The sequence below is a fragment of the Stegodyphus dumicola genome, chromosome 1 (assembly GCF_044657685.1).
Source record: "Stegodyphus dumicola isolate Sdum_Otavi_A_Nest chromosome 1, ASM4465768v1".
In the NCBI taxonomy this organism is placed as follows: domain Eukaryota; kingdom Metazoa; phylum Arthropoda; class Arachnida; order Araneae; family Eresidae; genus Stegodyphus; species Stegodyphus dumicola.
In genome coordinates this window covers 251,484,201-251,505,690 of record NC_140768.1, presented here as the reverse complement: position 1 = coordinate 251,505,690, position 21,490 = coordinate 251,484,201, and the positions used below count along the sequence as shown (strand labels likewise).

The 21,490-nt window shown below is 31.3% G+C and overlaps 1 protein-coding gene across 1 annotated transcript in view; it reads right to left on the bottom strand.

Annotated features, from left to right (window-relative positions):
- The window catches only part of LOC118192439 (tachykinin-like peptides receptor 99D), a 434,504-nt gene that overhangs the window by 48,221 nt on the left and 364,793 nt on the right, over window positions 1–21,490 (bottom strand). Inside the window, exon 4 of the mRNA XM_085827297.1 lies at window positions 16,058–16,208. Within this exon, the coding sequence (XP_085683423.1) occupies window positions 16,058–16,208 (151 nt within the window). The remainder of the gene's footprint in view (window positions 1–16,057; window positions 16,209–21,490) is intronic.

The following is a 21,490-nucleotide window of genomic DNA, read 5'->3' as shown; positions in this document are numbered from 1 at the left end:
TAGAGTAAGCACGATTTAAAATAAATTATAATGCGTAAAATAATCTTTTATCTTAATAAAACACGGTAATTTAAAACTATGCATAAGGTTACTTTCTTTTTAATGATTTTTTACTTCACTTTCCTATTAATGACGCCCACTAGCGGTCAAACAGTGAAATCGTTGAACACTGGCAGTTCCAACCGGGGTTCGATTTCAGGCGAACGGAGTGATTGCATGGGCGTTTTTCTGGTTTTTCCTATGTGTAACTTGTATACGACCGATTTCCTTTAGAAAGTCCTCCACGAAAGTATCCCCCCTTAGGCAGATAACCCTGTGTCGTTTGCCATAACATGCCAAATCAAAACCTATGAATAGCTTTAAACTGGCAAAAGAGAAACTTTAAACTAACTTAATCTTGAGTAAATTTGCCAAAATGGGGCTTAGATTTAAATTTACTTTGTAAATACGTAAAAATTTAACATTAAATCATCATACACTCTTATTTTAGAAGATTATAAAAATTCTGTTGTCATTCCCTTCTTTCCATCAATTAGCTATAAAGTTGCACATATTTTGCAGAAATTTAACTTTCGGGTTGTTTATTCTCCCATCAATAAAATTCCAACTTCTATACTCAAGGACCCCATTCCGGATATGAATTCCTGGGGTATTTATAGGATTCCTTGCCAGTGTGGTTTAATTTACATTGGCCAAACTAAGAGAGCCTTAAAATTTCGCGTCAAGGAACATGAGGCATATGTTAGAAAAAAGGAAACACAGAAGTCTTCTGTTGCTCAACATTGTTGGTCCGAAAATCACACTTTCATTTTTTCTGCTGCCAAAATTATTCAAAAAACATCTTCCATTGGAGAACTGGATTTTCTAGAGGCATTTCACATTCATAAAAATCTTTCTGTTCTAGTTAACGATCCTAATTCCAATCCAAATTTGCCTTCGCCTTTTAGAAAAATTATGTTTTAGTTCTGGTTTCGCCAACAGATGGCGCCATTTGCTTATTCTTGTCCAGGCTTTCTTATCTTATCTAATCATTATCTCCTATCTTGTTCATTTGCGGTTTTGCAGCTGAAGCTGATGATTCGGTAAAACCATCGAAACTAGTCCTGTGAAAATTTTGTAAATATAACGCTGATTTTTGTTGTTTGACTTCTGAATTAAATCATGGTTTATTTCTTCTTTCAATTTCGTCAGAAAGCACTGTGTTTTAGAAATTATTTCAGCTTTTATCTTTCCCTAAAACATATTGCACTTTATATCTTATATTTAGAGCTGTTCTACTGTCGGTTAACTAACTTTAAAGCGTTAAGCAACCATAGAATGTTTTACTGAGTTTCGAATAATATTTTTATTTTCAGCTGGTGTAAGTATCGCTGTATCATCTACAAATAAAGATAATTAAGCTTGGTATCGTAAAATATATTAGCTATATAAACATAGAATAAATGCGGCAAAAGATTAAAACTATCAAAAGTACCCGCACAATTGTCTTCTTTTCGTAGAGTTATCCTCTTAAGCACTAACTCTAAAGTGTTTACCTAAAGCGTGAGATGGAGACATTATCCGGCAAATAAATTTGATTACTTGATATTAGCATTCATGTCGAGTTCTGTTGAAGTGTTTGGTAATACGTAAGAAAATATCTTCCCTTAAACGTTTTGTAATATAGTTTGCAATGATAGTACTTACTCGCTGGCAGATTGTATAATTTTGTCCTGAAATCTAGATTACTCAGGAGATAAAAATGTCTGTAATGGAAAATGGCAGTGGCTAAAATGTTTTCAAAAACTAATATTTAGGATCATTCTTTGAGCCATTTTTAATAAAGTTAGTAAATTAATACGACGACATTTCTGAGGAATTATGCGATTTCATATGTGCTTTGAAAAGGTTCCCAGAATTCCTCCAGAACTGAATTTAAAATTTCGCTAATGCAAATTATACTTTAAGACGTTTGTTTCGAGTGATATATTTCTAATTTTCATTCCACCTTTCTATTTTTTATTTTTAATATCCTTATAATGTCTTACAGTTTTATTATGAATATAACTTGCAGCGATTACATAAACGTTCGCAGTCAGCCGTTATATGCTGTTCTATTCATTCCAATGCTAAACGAAGTAAAGTCAATCTTTGTGAATTAATTTCCAAAACAATAAGAGAGGTTTTCTTACATAGTTTAACTAATTTCTTACAAAGTTACTAATTTTATTACCCAGATCAACTGATCTGGGTAATAAAATTAGTAAGTTAAAAGTTTCTAGAATTCAGATAGTTATATAGCAATAGTGATAGAATCTCACGCATTTGGACAAAGTGTTTCCCAACAAACTTCTGCATTTCAGAATCTGACTTCAGTTTTTATTGAATAAAAACCTGTCTCATGGTTTCGAAATACCACTTGGGAGAGGCGTTTCTATGAAGAGCTATGCGAAGTTCAAAAGGAGGGTTAAAAGCAACGAATGAGAATGTTGACTCGATGTTTCAAGACAGACAACCTGTGCTTTCAGGGCAGACAACCTTTGTTACTCAGGAGAGAAAACCTGTGTTTTTAAGAAATTAAGACCTGAAATGTTTGATAACAGGTCAATATAACAAAACAAAATAATAAAAAATGCGTTTACAGATTTATTTCGTCCCGTTTTTATTTATCGCAACAGATTGTGAACTTTTAGACGTCTTTTCTACGACGGCATGACACTCGCGACCGCTTTTACAATTTTTCAATCGCAGAAAAAGAAGAAACAATACATACAGACGGCTTGAAGGTTTTGAGCCAGAAAGCTAATGATTTGCATTCTCATAGCATAAAAGGGCCTCGGAAATCGTCTCAGAGCCCATTAGTGACAGTCAACAGTAATGACAAAGTGTTTTCTTCAGTGATAAATTTCCATTTTAACATTTGATTCTAAGCAAGTTTATATCTAACCGAAATAGAAGCATTAAACGCTGCAGTGCATGTTAAGTAATAATACCATTACGACTTTTCACATCTGGTTGTGATAGTATGGTAGGATACTCATGAATGGAAATATTCCCGGCATACGTTCAACAGATTGTCTGATGAACATGAGACATAATTCAGATAAAATTTTGCACCCTTTACTTAAAACTTTTTTTTTTTTTTTTTTGTTTCATGTAATTCTCACTTTTTTATATGTATGAAAATGGACGTGCCTCAATTGTAATTCGACTGATGAGTTTCTTGAAACCGAAGGTATCGAACAAAAATGTTTTCAAATACTATCTCTTGGTTTGAACCCAAAAGGAACTATAGAACACTTTTAGAAAAGGTATTGCAACCTGAAATATTTCTGCTGGCATACAAACAATGACATTACCTTCAAAATCCACTATGAAGAAGCAGTAAAAAATATTGTTTTAAAATTTAATTACTCTCTTTATTGAGAGTATAAACTTATAGTATGTGGTCGTGTGGTGTATTTAATTATGGCAAAGCACACTAGAGCTATCTGCCTGAGGGATGCCTTCGTGGAGGACTTTTAAGGGAAACTGGCTCGTATACACGTTACACATGGGGAAAACCACGAAAACTCCCATGCAGCCAGCCTGTTCGGGAGATTCGAACCTCGGACCGAGCTACCAGTGTTCAGCGACTTTACCGCTCGCCCACTGGTGGGCTTTATATTATATGAGTGCGAGTGATGGGGTTCTTATTAACAAAACTTGCGTTTGTTTTAGAATTTTTCTAAAATTTCATTGTCGCATGTTATTTTAGCTTTAGGTATTCCATACCATAATTTTATGTCATATGTATCCCTATTCGAATTTTCAGTTTGCATTTAGGTGTTGTGATTCTGTATATTACCTTCGCTAAATTCACTCACTTTTATTTAATAGTTTGGGAGAAATAAGTATTGTTATGATGTAAACACAGATTTAAACATCAGCATGTTTACTTCTAAGGAGATTATTACATTCTTCCGTACATAGTGCCGAGGTATAATTGATAGCATATCAGACTATCAATTAGAACATTTGTATTGCGAAACCCGAGTAAAGTACTTTTGGCTTGGTTTGCAACGTTTTCATGTTTACTGGTTCACAAACAACATAATGCCAGTATAATCTGTGACTGAAATTGTGATAACTTTTGAATATAACTTTAGCTGCAAGGACTCAAATATATTTGCTTTTACATAGCTTTCTACTACAGTCAAAATCAGAACTTATTGTAACCATTTGCACTAAAAATACATAATTCTTAATGCATTACCTTTATTCTAAAATGTCATAACGCTTAAGTATATTTTATGTATTATAAGATAAATATAAGTAAATAATCTCTGACAAAATATTCATCATAAACTACGCATGCGTAGAGAAAATTATGAATTACGGTTCAACTCATAGTTTTCTGATTCATCTATGTACAAAAAAACTAGTTAAGAAATTTATTACTACAATTAGCATCAGAATTAGAATTTAAAGGTAAATTCCAAAAGAATTTAATTCTAAGTTGAACCTGAAATTCTTAGCCATAAATCTAAGGAAGTTATTCAGGAAAAAAAGAAGTTTAGATAATGAATGCATATATTTCAGATCCTTTACTGATTAAGTTCTATTGTCTTCCTATCGTATATTCTCAATGCAATGTTATGTTGATAGTGAATATCATTTCTTAGGCGTAATTACTACATTAAGCTGTGTAATTATTTTCAGTTCCTTCTATGCATTGTGTTGACTGGATAATAAAAGATATCACATCAGTTGTTTGCTATATTTGATTACATGGTTATCTTTTTTCTGCGTCTTCTAATGAAGAAGGGAAATGATTTCTTTCTTGACGACTAATGAAATATCTTTGTTGCTCCATACCCCTCTTTCTGGAGGATACTGGTGACCCGAAAGACAACAAGCAATAAGACATCATCTTTCAATCAATATTGCAAATTTCAGAGACAATAAGACGTCAGCTTCTAATCAATATTGCAAATTTCAGAGACAGATGAGATTTAATTTTATGCCTACATTTTATGGGAAGACTGTATTGAAACCAGGAAAAATGAAAACAAATGAAAGTTAGTGATACTCTCACTTATTTTAAAATCTGTTTGAAATATATGAATGAAAGTTAGTAACATAAAAAGAATAAATTTTCAGTTAGTAACGAGGAATAAAATTTGAGAACAATTAGTTAAAATAATGCTTAAGCAATTCTAATTAACATTTAAATACTGTATTTGTTAAAAATATAATCAACAAAACGTTACCTCTCAAATTATTCGTAACGTAATTGCATTTTATAACAAATTATCGGCATGAAGAATAAGAAAAGTTTTAAAGCCCCATTTAGAAAATTTCCTGCATTTTCCGTTCATCTCAGTTTAAGAAAGTTCCCATCTTAACTTAATCCCCTTTTATACAATATCTTGAAATCTCAAATCTCTCGAAAACACTACGTATTCAATAAATTTCGCTCTTTATTAGCAAGTTTAAATGTATAGTCACATAAACTAATTTCTTGCATTACTTGTTCTGGATAAAGATACAGTTCTTGATAAGAGGAATTTCTTACTTTAAATACATTCAATTCCTGCTCTATTCGCAAGCTTGCAACAAATACATACACTTATATGCGTATGAGATATTCAGTTTATTAAGTTAAATGCAAAATTTCCCTTAACTATTCACGAAAAGATATGTTTAATGATCATTATCGAAAGTCCAGCCGCAAACTTAATAACATATATTCTTTTGCCCAATACGAAGCTACTAATATTCCAAACAAACAGGTTCAAATATATTATTTTGACCAAATATTTATGCAAAGATTCCTTGATTTTACGAAATCTGTATATAAAAGCAACGGAGTATTTCACAATTAATAAAATTTTACTTGAATATAGGTTAGGGTTAGTCCCGAATTTTTTTAGATTTAGATTCCCATTTACAAACAAATAAAAAAGAAGACTGTTATATTATGGACGTCAGATGTTTCGTGTTTCATTTTTCGATTGAATAATAATTACAAAGGCATGAGAACGGTGTAAAAATTTAAATTCAGTGTTATTTTTTTTTTTTTTTTTTTTTTTTTTTTTTTTTTTTTTTTACAAATTGGCATAACATGAATATTTTGCTTATAACAGCATTTTTATACCGAGAAATATATGCCTGAATAACTGTTTCGGAATTAAAGGCAGCATTAGGAATCACTGTTTAATGAACATAGTGCATTTAAGAACATAAAGTGTGTATTTTCACTTTCGTGCGCACTACCTCTACAATGAAATTTGCCGTCAAATTCCATATACCTTATAATACATGCATCGTATAACATAATACATGAACCTATCAAAATGATGTATGTTAGGAATCCAAAATACTTGCATATGTCCCTTTGTGTTTCATGACTGAATGCGTGACTGAAGTTTGCTTGTTCATGTCTTCAGGATATCCATCATTTGACCTTTACCTTTAGATTGACAGTGAGACAATTTCTTGAAATTTTTGCTGATAACAACTTTTAATTCATTATTAGTTCAATAATAGAAATCGCCCAAGGTTAATGAACTTCGCCCGCTTTATCAGGGCTTCTTAAAAGTTAGGGAAATAGAGTAATAAACTGCCCTATGTTCATGATCCAGCAGCTAAAACGGATTTCGTTTAGATAGCGTCAGTTAAACAATGCGAAGTTGTCCAGTGCCTCATTATGCCTCACCAAAAAGTTGTCCAGTGCTTCAGACCTAATACTATTCAGATTCTCACCGATTTCTTAGCTGAATATGCAATCCCTCATTGTTTGTCATTATTATATGTAAAAAATAAATTTAAAAAAAAAAAAATCTGAAATGTTTCAGATTTTAAATTACGTCCAAAGGGACGTTTTTTAACATTTTGTGTGTTACCTTTCTTTATTAAATATCATGTTCCTCGCACTTAAACCATAAGATCCAGTGCAACAGCAATATCGCAAAATAGTTTTAAAACGAGCATATCTTTAGAATTTCCGATACAGAGACTCACGCGCTGGAGATAAAAATGTTTTTTCTGCACAACGTTGCCATTGCTCGCTTTGAAATCCTTGAGTTTGTTAATCAAAAATTCGTCAAAGTTTTAAAAAATAGGAAATCGGTCATAAAACAAATTTCAAATTTCAAATTTGGTCTTCCACATGCTCATATTCGTTGGAGGATTACGTTATTCAAAATTCGATGACTCTATGTACCGTTATTTTATGACAATGTGAGAAATATACATACATTTACGCAGATTTTCATTATTTAATTTCTTCAAATATAATGCAGGACTCTAAAATTTTATGGCAACAGTTTGAAAAGTGAACCGACATTTATCCGTCCGACGCAAAATGCCAAAACGAAACTAATAGTCCTTCGGGATTCAAATCCCTTTGGACTAAAAATTACGAAGTCTAGCTTTTTATAATGTTTCACGGTTTCTAACTTTAAAAACATTTTATACATTTAAAAAAATAAACATGAAAGGTTGATTTCCATATGAAAAAAAAAATGATTGAGGTACATATTTTCAAAATTTGGTATATATGACGTCATTACCTTGCCTTGAAGGCTAAAACTTCAATAAAAGATATTTGAGGTTTATCACTTTATAATATTCTTTTGTGATCTACTAGCAAATAACTTCTAAGGAGGCCTTCTAAGGAGGTCTTTGCTATAACTGTAATACCTTCAATTTATAACACGCCAAAAAATTAAAGAAGTAATTTATAAGTTTTTCAAATGCTTAAAAACAAATTAATAATATTCTTACAGAGTTTTAATACTTTAGAATCGTAGCATAATAATTATACAATAAATTCCTTAAGAATTATTTTAAATTTTTATTTATGCACATAAAGTCATGAATTGGCTATATGTAAATAATGAAGCCTGTCACTTCATTTTGGTAGCCTATATCACACTGCTCTTCACTTTCTGTTAACATCGAAACATTATTTACTTTAAACTGATATTTCAGATTTAATTACAAACTAATGCAAGCATTTCGCTTTTCAGTTTTTGTATAAAACCTCAATATAGCCTCTAACTTTAAAATGTAAAATATCAGTCCATTTCTTACAATGAGTGTAAATATTCCTTAAATATAACAAAATAGCCACCAGCGCCCGAGAGGTAAATGCCCCTGAACACTGGCAGTTCAAACCACGGTTGAAGCCGCGGTCGGCGAAAGAGCTCGCTGCGTAGGTATATTCGTAGTTAAGTGGATAAGAACCAGTTTCCCTAAAAACAAATCCTCCACGCTGCATTCCCCCCTTTCCTAACGGCGATGCACGTAATAAAATAAAAAAAGTGTAACAAAAGAGATTTTATAATCTTAACAAAACACTTTTTTTCCAAACTCAAAACATGAATATCTACATCGTTTATAACATATTTTGAAATTTTAATTATTCTTATGTGCACTCATCATTTTCTAAACAAGATTATAAATTTCTGCAATAAATATATTTGTTCCATATCCCTATATTTAACGAAATCCATTCTTAAATTATTCATTAACGATGATTAATATTAAAGTAACTAATAAGTTTAAGCAAATGATATGTTACTGCAATTTTCATTTAAAATCATATGCAAAAATGCATAATTCAAATAATTATTTTGTATCTCAGAATGTAAAGCATGCAGAAGATTATAAAAAAATGTAGAATACAAATGTACCGCTCCACTCTATATATCTCTATTTAAACAAAAATTGAGAAATTGAAATATATTCCAATATATAACAATATACTATATTATTATATATTAGAAATTTATATATATACAATATATGCGAAACCAAGTGATTAATAAAGAGATAACAATAAATTAAAATTAAATTATGAAAGGTAGACTTCCCTTTACGAGAAAATGTTATATAAATAATTTAAACATCAGCCTCTCAAAATTTAAACTAAAAGAATGCAATTAATTGTATAAAACTGATATAAAATACAAAAATGTTAAATATTCCTTTGACCTTTTTTAAGGAGCAGCTTCAAAATTTTCAAGAGAGTCTCGTTTCTAAATTATATCTAGATGATTGTTAATACTAGAAACCATTCAAAAAATAAAACAAAACGTCAGTTAAGACAATTCACTGCACGATCATCTCTCTCTCTCTCTATATATATACAGTTAGACACAAAAGTCTGCGTACAGACTTAATTTTAAATTAAAAAAAACACTTAAAGCATAGAAAAATGTATTTTAATCATTGCATTGTTTTCTTCTATTAGCTAAAACTGTAAGCTTAAATAAAAACTAAATAATATCAGTGTAATACTTTTTACATTTTTTCAAAAATGTATTTTCTAAAAAAATTCAGAAATTCCCTCCAATAAGTCTGCGTACTCTTCAAAAAAAAAAAAAAAAAAAAAGCAAAATATAAGTTTTTTACATTATACTTTGTAGGATATCCTTTATTCTTCAAAACAGCTTGCAGACGTCTGGGCATTGACTGAACTAGTTTTTCAGTGTCACCCGATGTAAATTTCGCCCATTCTTCCTGCAATTTACTAATTAGCTCATTTCGCGAAGTAATATTGTGTTTTTGAATTCGTTTCTTCAATTTTGCCCACAAATGTTTGATTGGACTGAGGTCTGGTGACTGTGGAGGAGTACGCAACTGTCTTGGAGTGTGATAGAGGAGATATTCCTTCACAATTTTAGCTGTATGTTTCGGGTCGTTGTCTTGTTGGAAAATAAAGGTATTAGAAAGCTTTAAATTTCGGGCACTGTCTCGTAGATTTTTCTTCAGAATATCCAGATAAACATACTGATCCATGACTTTATCAATAATGGGAAAATTTCCAACTCCTTTCGACGACATACACCCTCATACCATCACACCGTCAGCTCCATGTTTCACAGTTGGATTTAAATTTCTCAGATTCTGTTCTGTTCCTGGTTGTCTCCATACAATAGGGTGGCCATTAACCATTAACTTTAAATATTGTAAATTTACTTTCATCTGACCAAATTAGATTGTTCCAGAAGTCCTGAGAAGAGTTTAAATATGTTTTGGCAAAAGAATTCTTTTCTTTCTATTTGTCTCGGAAATGTATGCCTTAGACCTAGGTTTGCGTCCATGATAATCGGTCTTTCATAGCACTTTTCGTACAGTTTCAGGAGAAATTTTCTTGTTGCTGTCTTTTGCAATGCTTGCAGCAGAAAGTTTAGGATTTTGTTTGTAAAAGAATTTTTCTTTCTTCTCTCTGCGTTAGCTTCTTCGGTCTCCCAAATCTTGGTTTTATAGCAAGACTACCAGTATCAAGATAGTTTTGAATAACTCTTTGAACACTAGAAAATAGTTTTTAAATGGTTTTTACCAATATAGCGAAGAGTTTTACCTTCATCTCTCAATTTGATAATTAGTTGTCTCGTAACAAAAGGAATCTCTTTATTGGTTGTCATTTTCGTCAAAGAAAATAGAAATAACAACTTCCAATCAACGTGAAATTTGCTTCGGAAGTCAATGACCTTGAAAGTGTAACCTTCTTTGCATTCTCAAGTTTGAAGTTTAAGAGTTAGATAAGAAATCTCTCGCCTCCTTCGCGTTGTACGCAAACTTTATTGGCTTTGATTTCTGGCCACTTATCTTTTAAAAATTAGTGTGCATAAATTATTATATATGAAAATATTACAGTTAAATAATTTCAAAGTCCCTTATTGAAACTAAATTAAAAAAAAATAAAACTTTAAGAAACTACCTTTTTCGCACCTTAAAATTTGGATTTGATATTACTTTTCTTGATGTACGCAGACTTTATTGACTAACTGTATATATATACACTAACATTATGACTTAGTAAGGCACGTGATAAACTGACATTATTTTATCGTTATTAGGGTAAAAATGTAAGGTTCAACTCATTTAGCTTTTGAACTACGCGTCATTTAACCTTCTGTTCTTCTGTTGAGTACTCATCTTTGCATTCAATTAGAAGTCTAGAACTCAAACTACATATTTCAGAAGTAAAAACCGAATTCAAGCGTTATGAAAGCCGCTTCTTGGAAGAACAATTAAATTACTAAAAACTTATCCTTTATCTCTTGTAGAATGTTAGAAATACAAATACTTAGATAAGTAAAACATAACAAATAACTTCAGTATCTAACTAAGCCTCTGTAACTATGGGAACTATCGGCACTTCTGGATGTGGTAAGCCTAAGCCTAAAAGCTTGCACATTCAAAAATCTTTACTAAACTTAGATCGACGAGCAGATGGATCATTCCGGAAATGGATTGCTTCCTGCCACATTCCTGTACCAGTCTCTTTAAACTACGAATTCACGCCTTATTTAAACCTAATTTAACCTGCGTTCTAGTGAACTTTTACGGAAGAAATATAAGTTAGAAGAAAGAACTAACATAAAAACAACTTAGAAGCTGAAATAAGCTTTCGAGAGTAATAGGTTAAATGTTGAATTTTGTGATTCATTCATTAAGAAAAGATCTTTTCTTTAACCTTTAATTAAAATGCTGAAAATAATATTAAGCTGGACTGGGCCTTAGACTGGAAAGTATGGAACCCTTACAGTACTAGTTGAAGCTTGAAAAGCATGAAAAACCTAATCAGAAATTCTTAATCTTTTATTTTTATCCCGCCTTTCCGATAGGGATTTCGAAATTAATATTAGAAAACGCTTCAAGGAAAGTGCATTACGAAATGAAAGTTATTTTGAAGCAAATATATTTTAGGAATATTAATAAAGATAGGAAAATTGCCCAAAAGAAAATACTTTAGAAAGTTCTCCTAGAGAAATCCGATGACTAAAATAAAACACTGTCATAAATTCATTTGTTATTAAGGAACATTTTATTCAGTTGTATCTTAATTGCAAAAGTAAATTATTTGTTGTAAAAGATTAACTAAATACATGATCTTTTTTATTGCTTTTAAACTTTGTAAAACGTCATTAAATTAAGAGAAGGAAAATAGTTTTATTTAATTACCTTTCAATCAAAAGTCGCTCATTAATTAAAAACAACTGGGAAATTGGGAATAGACATGTTTATTAAATAAACATACTTTAGCAAAATAAAATAAATCACTTCAAAAGACTTTTGCGTTATATGACGACGGTTTACAAGTCGATAACTCGGTTAACAAAGAATTAAATGTTATATTAACTTTTCGATAGTGTTCGCTTCGCTATTCCTGTTTGACATTGCTACATTTATCTACGCAACAGCAAAATTATTCTGTACTTTAGAATTAAAGTCATGCCACTAAGTAAAGGAAACAGCGACAAGCAGTTTTATAGATACTAAAGTAAATATCATCAGTAGTGTTACAGAAACATAGGTAAATACTTTCTCATTGATATTGAGAAGTGAAATCAAATTTTCATAAATCTAGCATAATTAGAAAGGTATTTTATGTTTCCACACGAAATCAACTAAATCTGAAAACTCAATAAAAGATGTGTAAATTTCATTACTAATTCGTTACATATGCATTAAAAATACCAAGATGTCAAGGAAATGTTCAGAATTTCATTACTAAAGCATAATACATTCATTACAAATTAATTCCTAAATTTAATATTTACATACTTAACGAAATGAATCTAATTAGATTCTGGTACTTTGTGAAAAGATTATTGCTGTTTATTTCAATAAAAGCGTATATATGTCCGGTGAACTAATGAGTTCAGAAAATTGGTTATTCTGCTCTCTGCTCTATCACAGTGTAACTCTGAGTCATTTTTCGAACAACTGGTTAGTATGTAAAAATTAGAGTTTCTTTTACTGCAGAGTATTCAGTAATCTCCGAACGATTATGCAGTCTGGATTTTAGGAGTAACTAGCCGAAAAACACAGTAAAAAAGAAGACGAAAAATTCTTGATGAGGCAATAAAAAGAGGTAAGAAGAAATTAGGCTTAAAGGAGTTCTCGAAAAGATAGAAAAGAAACTTTAGATTCTGGTACTTTGTGAAAAGATTATTGCTGTTTATTTCAATAAAAGTGTGTATATGTCCGGTGAACTAATGAGTTCAGAAAATTGGTTATTCTGCCCTCTGCTCTATCGCAGTGTAACTCTGAGTCATTTTTCGAACAACTGGTTAGTATGTAAAAATTAGAGTTTCTTTTACTGCAGAGTATTCAGTAATCTCCGAACGATAATGCAGTCTGGATTTTAGGAGTAACTAGCCGAAAAACACAGTAAAAAAGAAGACGAAAAATTCTTGATGAAGCAATAAAAAGAGGTAAGAAGAAATTAGGCTTAAAGGGGTTCCCGAAAAGATAGAAAAGAAACTGAGGAATAAAAAAGTGTGTAGTTGGTAGCATCTTAAAAATTTAGTAATTTTAAATTATTAATTCTGAAGCTAAAAGCATAAATAAAGAAGACAGCAAAATCTGAAGGTGAAACGGAATACCTTTAAACGTAAGGCTGTTCCGAAAAGTTCCCACCCAAGTTCAAGTGCATAACTGACTGTTTGAATTGGGTAACCCGGGATATAAATCCTTTCTGACTTTTGATTTAGTGAGTTTTCAAGTTTAATATTTTGATCGTTGAAAATTATTTAATTCTTCATATATAAGGAATAATATCTACAATTGTTCCATTGAAGTTTTATAGCTTCTTATTTGATCCAAATGTTTATTGATCAAGTATTTATGATTGAAGAGCTGATAACTTTTAGAACTATTTTTCGAATTCTCCCAAAGCATGGAACAAATCCATGAAACTAATTTCGAGGATTATATTCCTTTCTTATAACTGCGATTTTTATATAGAATTTTAACTGAAGATGGATTTATTAAAGTTGGAGAATGACTTTTTCTTTTAATATTCCAGTACAAAAATTTGTGAGTTTGGAGTTATCAAGTTGAGCTACGAGATTTCTTCTGGCTGGTCCTTAATATTGTGATAGACCAATTTTTGGAATTTATGGTTTTAACTGTGTGACGAGGTCACATTGAATTAATTATTTACTACGTTATGGCAATATTTAGATATTTGCATCAGATTCCTTTGGTGACAGTTTCATTTTTTTCGCCAACTTGTGTTGTAAGGTGAGGAACAGATTTCATCAGACAACTGTTGTAAGCGGAGGAAAGTATTGCATCAGACAACTGTTGTAAGCGGAAGAAAGTATTGCGTCAGACAACTAGCGTCTTCACTTCTGTTTGCCTGGGTAGCTGAAGGTATTTTGCGATTGGTTGCCTTCTGACGCTGGATCTTTTTTCATTGGGCGGCAAAACTTAACTGTGGAACTTTATAAAAGGCGTTTTTTTTTTTGTCTACGAAGAGGGAGGAGAAGGAGGAGATTGTGAAGGTGCGAGATGGAGATGCTGCATAGAGAAAGACAGTAAGAGTGGAGTAAAAATGCAAACTTGTGGGAGTTTATCGTGCAAGCTTTCTTTGGTCTCCCAGTGTGTATGAAGGAAGTGATTTTCTTTCTTTTTGATGTTGTAGCTGCAAAATTTAAGCTAATCTCCTTTTTCCCCGGGCTTGTCATTTTCGCCCGGCATCCCGATGAAGAGTACCTGCATGTGTGTGAGCTGAAATACACCAAGTCTTCGAGGGGCTGTGTGGAAGAATTGATCTATCTTTTTTTGTTCTGAGTGAGGAGGCCTCATATCGTCATGTGACATACCAGATTAAAAAAAAGAGGAATATCTCTTCAGTCTTGTTAGTATCCAATAAAGCAAGAATTAAATCTGTTTTCACGTGTTTGTCACTCTCTCGTCACGGCGGGCTATAGACCTGGATCTTGTCCTGGGGTAAGTTGCCACTATATTCCTGTTTATCATAACATGTGACATATACGTTTGCCACCACAACCAACGAAAATAATCACTACCACAAACTGGTTTACTTTTGGGTTATTTAGGATACCCACGAAATGACGCAGAATGTGTTCCGAGACAGTTTGTGTAGATAGGATTATTTATTTGCATTGATCAGGTTTGTAAAATCGACAATGTATTTTACACAATGCGATTGTACATGATAATTATTTTGAGGAGCATTGCAATTTTCGGCAATTAAGACTGCGTGAAATTTTCTTTACATATTTTTAATTTTTACGATGAAAATTATTTGATTATTTGTTATGTTGTTGTTACTTATGCTCACTTGTTTGACATAGTCAGCCCAAGCCTATGAAATAACTCGTTACAAGGAGCGCAAGTTTATGCCTGTCGTCAGCATCAGCCTTGAGCACCTCACAGGAAAAGTGCGATTTAGCTCAATTTTGATCGAAAGAACGCCGAGGGGACGGGTCCGAGAATCTGGAAGTCCGCAAACATTTTTGCGGTTTTGCAGCTGAGGATGGTGGTTCGGTAAAACTATCGAAACCAGTCCTGTGATAATTTTGAAAATTAACGCTGATTTTTGTTGTTTGACTTCTGAATATGGGTGTATTATCAATATATCGAAGTCAAAAACTGTGGATCTGTCCAGAGCTGCATTAGATCTGCTTCTGTGAAACTGGATTTTTTTAGTGCATCCCTATGCAAGTAGCAAACATCTAGAGAAGAAAAATGCTTCCTGTTCACGTGCATATCTGACCTATGTGCCACGAAATAATCCTTTTCTGCCCCAAGCTCTCTTGTAATTGAACTCTTATTATGCAGTCAAGGCCATATTTTTCAAGATGTCAAAGGTACTGATCACTTAGGCAAATGATAGGAAGGGGACCCTCAACGATTTATATACGGTAGTTGAATCTTATCACCTTCACTACATTCATAGTTTTCAGCCACAAAATTACAATACTCAACATTTTATATCTCCCGTAATTTTGCGCATACATAGAAGTTTATCCCAAAGAATCTCGCATATTTTTTAAGTGTCCGCCCCTATCATCATAATCCCATTCTTTAACATTTAGTATGTTTCAGTTACTCACAATTTATGAAGGAAGAATTTCTTTAATATGTTAAGTTTTGAAATAGTTGCTATAAATATCATTTCAGATTATTGCATCAAAAATTTTTAAATTGAAAGAAAATAAACAACAAAAACAAACGAAAAAACCAAATGGAGTTGTGCATTTGATTTGGTTTCGATGTTTTATTGTACGTAAGTAAAAATTCGGAGTGCTCGAATAAGACTTACTTTTCTCTTCGAGTTGACGCTCTCAATTTGCTTCTGTGTACATTCACCGATGCTTTGACTGCCCCATAATTCTCTTCCGACTCTGAAGTATGTGAAAGTCATCGACGTAATAGGTAGCACATAAGTCACGACCAGAATTACTACATTGTATCTGAAATAAAACAAAACAAAACAGCTATTTTAGACTACAAAGTGTCATTGAAAATGAAAGGATATATTAAGATCCTTTCTCTTTAACATCGACATAAAAATATCTACTTTACAGTTATAATTTTATCCATAGAAGACCAAAATAATATTTCAAGTGCAATGCGCTTTTCTGTATTATATGTATGAATTATTAAATTTAAAAGGTAATACATTTGTTCATAAAAATTACAAGATCGTGTCATAAAACTTGAATTTTATATCATTTTATGCACATTTAACTATGTTTATAAAGAACAAATTTTTATAAATATTTTTGTTACTGCCGCCTGTTCAGTATGCTGTTAGAAGAGCCAGTTGTTATAGCTTTCGTGTTCGAATCCTGGAAAGAACATGGGCGTGTGTAATTCAAGTAATTCAATTGTCTATCCAACATTTCACTATGTAATATCAAATAACACCTTAGCGCATCTTGCACAACTCTTCCTTTGGTGAGACCGTCAAAAACCGAAACGTTCTGTCATTCCTCTCCGATAAAATATCCCAGCATTTGAAAACAAAAACATATTCCTTAATAGTATGCTATCCTGCAAACCATTATGGCTTTATCCAATAAAAGGAAGAAAAAGAAAGATATCTCGAGTCAGTGTTAAATTATTCACTTGTAGATTACTTCGCATGCATCAGTGATAGACCGCAGATTCCTCCTAAATCAAATGCTAGGTCTAGCAAACATGCAAAAATCAAGGAAATATTTCAGTTAACGTATGATATGCGCAATAAATATGAAAAATTATATTTACCCTGCATATATTTTAGTTTTAAACTATTTGTTTCACGCAAATATTTATTTGCTTTAACTGTGCCATTTATTATAATTATCGGTCTTTTAGTCTGAAAGAGACAATTATTCACTTAAGTTTTGAGACAGATAAGCTTAATAAATGGCAAATTAATTCTTGAGCGTCGATTGTGTAATCTCAGATTCAAAATCAAATGAAGATAATCAATCATAATTAATATCAGCTTACTCTTCTTTTGATTTTCGAAGAATTTTCTGAAATAATTTCTCAGAAAAAAAAGTCGAGAAAGTGGAGTTTTAGTACAAAATGTGTTCTTGCTTGAAATAAGGGAAGTTATGTAACATTTCAGTTATATCGGTTTAAATAATACTCGTAAACAATCTAATTGAAGCAAATATACCAATATAGAATTTTTGCTTCACAATGCATTAATTGTGCAATGAATTTTTAATACTCTTCGGAGAGATAAAAATATATATGATGGTCATTTATACCAATATAAAATTTTTGCTTCACAATACATTTATTGTGCAATACATTTTTAATATTCTTTGGAGAGATAAGAATATATATGATGTTCATTTAATTTTTCATAAAAACAAAATTATACATGTAGTGCAAATTTTGAACACCAAATGGCGCACGGATTGCTCATCGTATAATTCTTTTAATGTTTTTCGTTTGTGAGTTGGCAGTTAGATGAGTTAGACGAAGTGAAAAAATTATGACGATAAACACGTAAATAAAAGTTTATCGCAAAAGTCAATTCAGTTTACATTAATTTATATGCAAAAATGTAAATATATTTGAACTGTAGTTAAACGCACTGTCCTTTCAAGCAGTTTCTTAGATGTATTTTTCAAGAAGATATTCACTACATACATATAAGATAAAAGTTTGTAAAGAAAATATCTAATTATAATTGGCAATAACCTCTTTTATCCTTCATTTTAATTTAGGTATTACCCCTTTCTTTCCTAAAAACACTACTAATATATAAAGGTAAGATTAGTTCGAAAATGAAATCTTTTATATGTTTGCACTTTTTTAAATTTTTTAAATTTTTTTAACTTTAAATTTGCTTTTTTCATGTATATACATGTTTGTTAAAATTTAAATTTGTTTAAATTTAAATTTCATTCCTTGCAGCAATGGCGCAAAGAATTAATTAAATTTGTATTTAAATTAAATTTATTCTTATATATATATATGTGTGTGTCTGTGCCAGAAAAATAAAGAGTATGAAACAATTTAAATTAGCAGCGTAAATTAAATTCCCTTCTGTATTCTAAAAATAGTAACCTCTATTTGCACTAAGTCATTTCGAGACTATTCTATGTCATATGATTCTTACGTAATTCTGATGATGTAAATGGAACTAAAACTTTAACAGGCAATAGTAATTCAGAAGTCAAACAACAAAAATCAGCGTTATATTTACAAAATTTTCACAGGACTAGTTTCGATTGTTTTACCGAACCACCATCTTCAGCGGTTTTGCAGCTGAAGATGGTGGTTCGGTAAAACCATCGAAACTAGTCCTGTGAAGATTTTGTAAATATAACGCTGATTTTTGTTGTTTGACTTCTGAATTGGTATTTATTCGGCGTGTTATTGTGTCTTAATTAAGGCAATAGTAATTTTATAGCAGTATTAACTATCCGGTCAAAATGCATTGCGAACCAAAACTAACTCAATCTGAATTAAGATTTCACCCTCAACACAACGTACTTGCTTTCTAAGCTTTGACCCAGCTGGACCAGCAGTCTGTCTGCTCCTTCTTCATTACTGCAAATTTATCTAAAATATGAAACTTTTTGGTATAGGCACAATTAGTGCGCCAACTTGATTGTGGCCGCAGCATGTTTACTGATATAAAAGTTGAATTAAATATACCTTGATTGACAAATTTTTTATTCATTGTGGATCAGCATTTCAGCATTCTTCGACATCAAATTTCTTGCTTTCATTATGGATGCAACTACCTGCGTTCTACTAGAGAATCTATTACAACAGAGTCTGACAGGATACATATCTTGTGCGCTAAAATTCCAATGAAAAAGTCATCTCACTAAACAACCACCTTTTTAAACTTCGATGTGTAAAATAAATTTAAAAACGGATATTGAATATCTGCAAGTTCAAAACTCCGAAAGAGAAAAATGAAGTACGACATCACGGTGCACTCCTCTGAAGCAGAGAGGAAGTATTGTTTCGAATCAAGGTTATTAGATCAGTGTCTCAACGTAGTTAAATGTGATTAATACTTCTTGTTCGCATTATTTATGCATTTCTGATCATGGTGTAAACGTAAATTAAACATCCAAACTGCTTTGAAGGTCAACACTTTTATCAGTGAAATGTGAAATACGAAATAGTGTTTTCTGATCGTTTGCGTTTTCTGTGCTCATCTCATGCAAACAATGAATATTATCAAAAGTGATGTTGAAGTGCTATTAAGTTTAATTACAAAGCGAAACTTTTTTAATCGAGTAAATTAAATTTTAAAATAACTTTGCATTTATTAGTAATTGTATTACGATTTATTGAATCATTTTAAGATTAATATCATTAATTAAAAAATATGATTTATTTATAATGTATTTTCGTAAATTTGAGTTAAAAAATACTGAATTTGATAAATAGTAAAGAAATTTTAAGATTTTACTTACGGAAGGTTCCTAATACGATTAGTATTTTCATATTATTGTTTAAATGTCTGAATTTATATTTTTTAATTTTTGCAATATTTTAAGAATGAAATTATTGTTTGAAAACTTTAAAAAGTATTAGTTTCTTCAATTTTTATCTTGAAAACATTAAAAGAATTAGTGAAATAAATACAGAATAAGTAATATGAAATTATGGTAAATGTATGTTAAAATTTATGGGTGAGTGTATGATAAATGCAGCGTATGTTAAGGAGCACTGATTCCGAAACAAAAGCCTGTTATTACCTCTGCACAATTGTCCCTTTCACCCCTCTTCATATAAGATAATGTTGGAGGCTCTCATTTTATGAGTGAGTGTAATTTTTGCTTTCTTGTATGAAAGTAAAAAGGAAGTATTGTAATGGCGAAAAATTTCAGGCAGCATATTTCAACGAAAATATCCGTTAAATATCCGTTTTGACCACTATCGAATGCAATTTAACAATGTTTTTACCTGACATATGTACGTAAGGACAGAATAAAGGACTCTTTTTCCCCAAAAAAGTTATAAAACTGATTTTAAATGGATTCTGAAGAAATTTTATTGTGGCGTCTGTACGTAGCTACGTGTGTATGTGTTTATCTCGCATAACTCTAAAACGAGTACCCTCTGAAAGTTGAAATTTTGTATTTGGGGCTGCTATAACATGTAGATGTGCACCTCCTATTTTGATTGCAATCTGCCGCACCAAACGTATATAAATATAAATATATATATATATACTCTGTTGCTCGACTCAGTTAACTTACTTTCTTTATTCTTATATGTTTGTAAATTGTGTAATTGTTGCTTTAAAAATGATTGAATTATGTTGTTCTTATCTTCCGGTTAAGGTTTTTATGCCTTTAGTTAACCTGCATGTTATAGTTTCAGAATTATCAACAAGTTAAAATTTGTTTCAGTGCGGCTAAGCCTATTTTTGTTTTGACACAGCAGCCATATTTGTTTAAATTTGAAACTTAGCAGAATAGTGAATCTGATGCCAACCTAGAGAAACTAAGATTCGCAACAACGAAGTAACGTCTTCTTTTATTATTACGAATTAAATTATGCTTAATCCATTCTAGAATTATCATTTAAATTATTAAATTAACTCATATATTGACTCAGAATAGCGTCCACAATAAATTAAATACATTTCTACGCCTTCAGTGTCTTTGCCGAGTGAGACCAAAAGTAAACTTGTGCACCGAAAAATCTGTCTATTTGCCCGCTGGCCGAATTGCTTGTTTTTGCGTAGAAACCGTAATTCTAATTGAAAAAAATTAATTTAAAATTTTTTAAGCAAATATCAGAAATTGTTTGCACATTTCAGAAAATCATATTCACAGTATAACGCCAATTAGCAGTTTCATTCACAAAGATACATAAAAAACACGATATAACCAAAAGAAACTGTGCACTAAGCATGAAATTACAAATAATTCCTTAAGAAGGCAATACAAACTTCACAGCTCAGAAACAATTATGCACAATGAATAACTTGTTTACAGTGGAAACCTCAAACGCATAATTACATAACAAAATGAGTGTGCAATTATACTAAACATATAAAAACTAATAACAATCCACAGAAGAAAGCAAATAACATACTTTTCAACCTCATTCATGGGAAAATTTACAAGAAATAGAAAGTCGTAACAAACATGCATCAAAGTAGCAAAACGTATATGCAAATGATAATAAACGCCAAAAATCACTTCCAGTGCACAGAGTAGGAAATAAAACAGAACTTACATACATTGCATAGCAAAATATATCCAAAACAGCT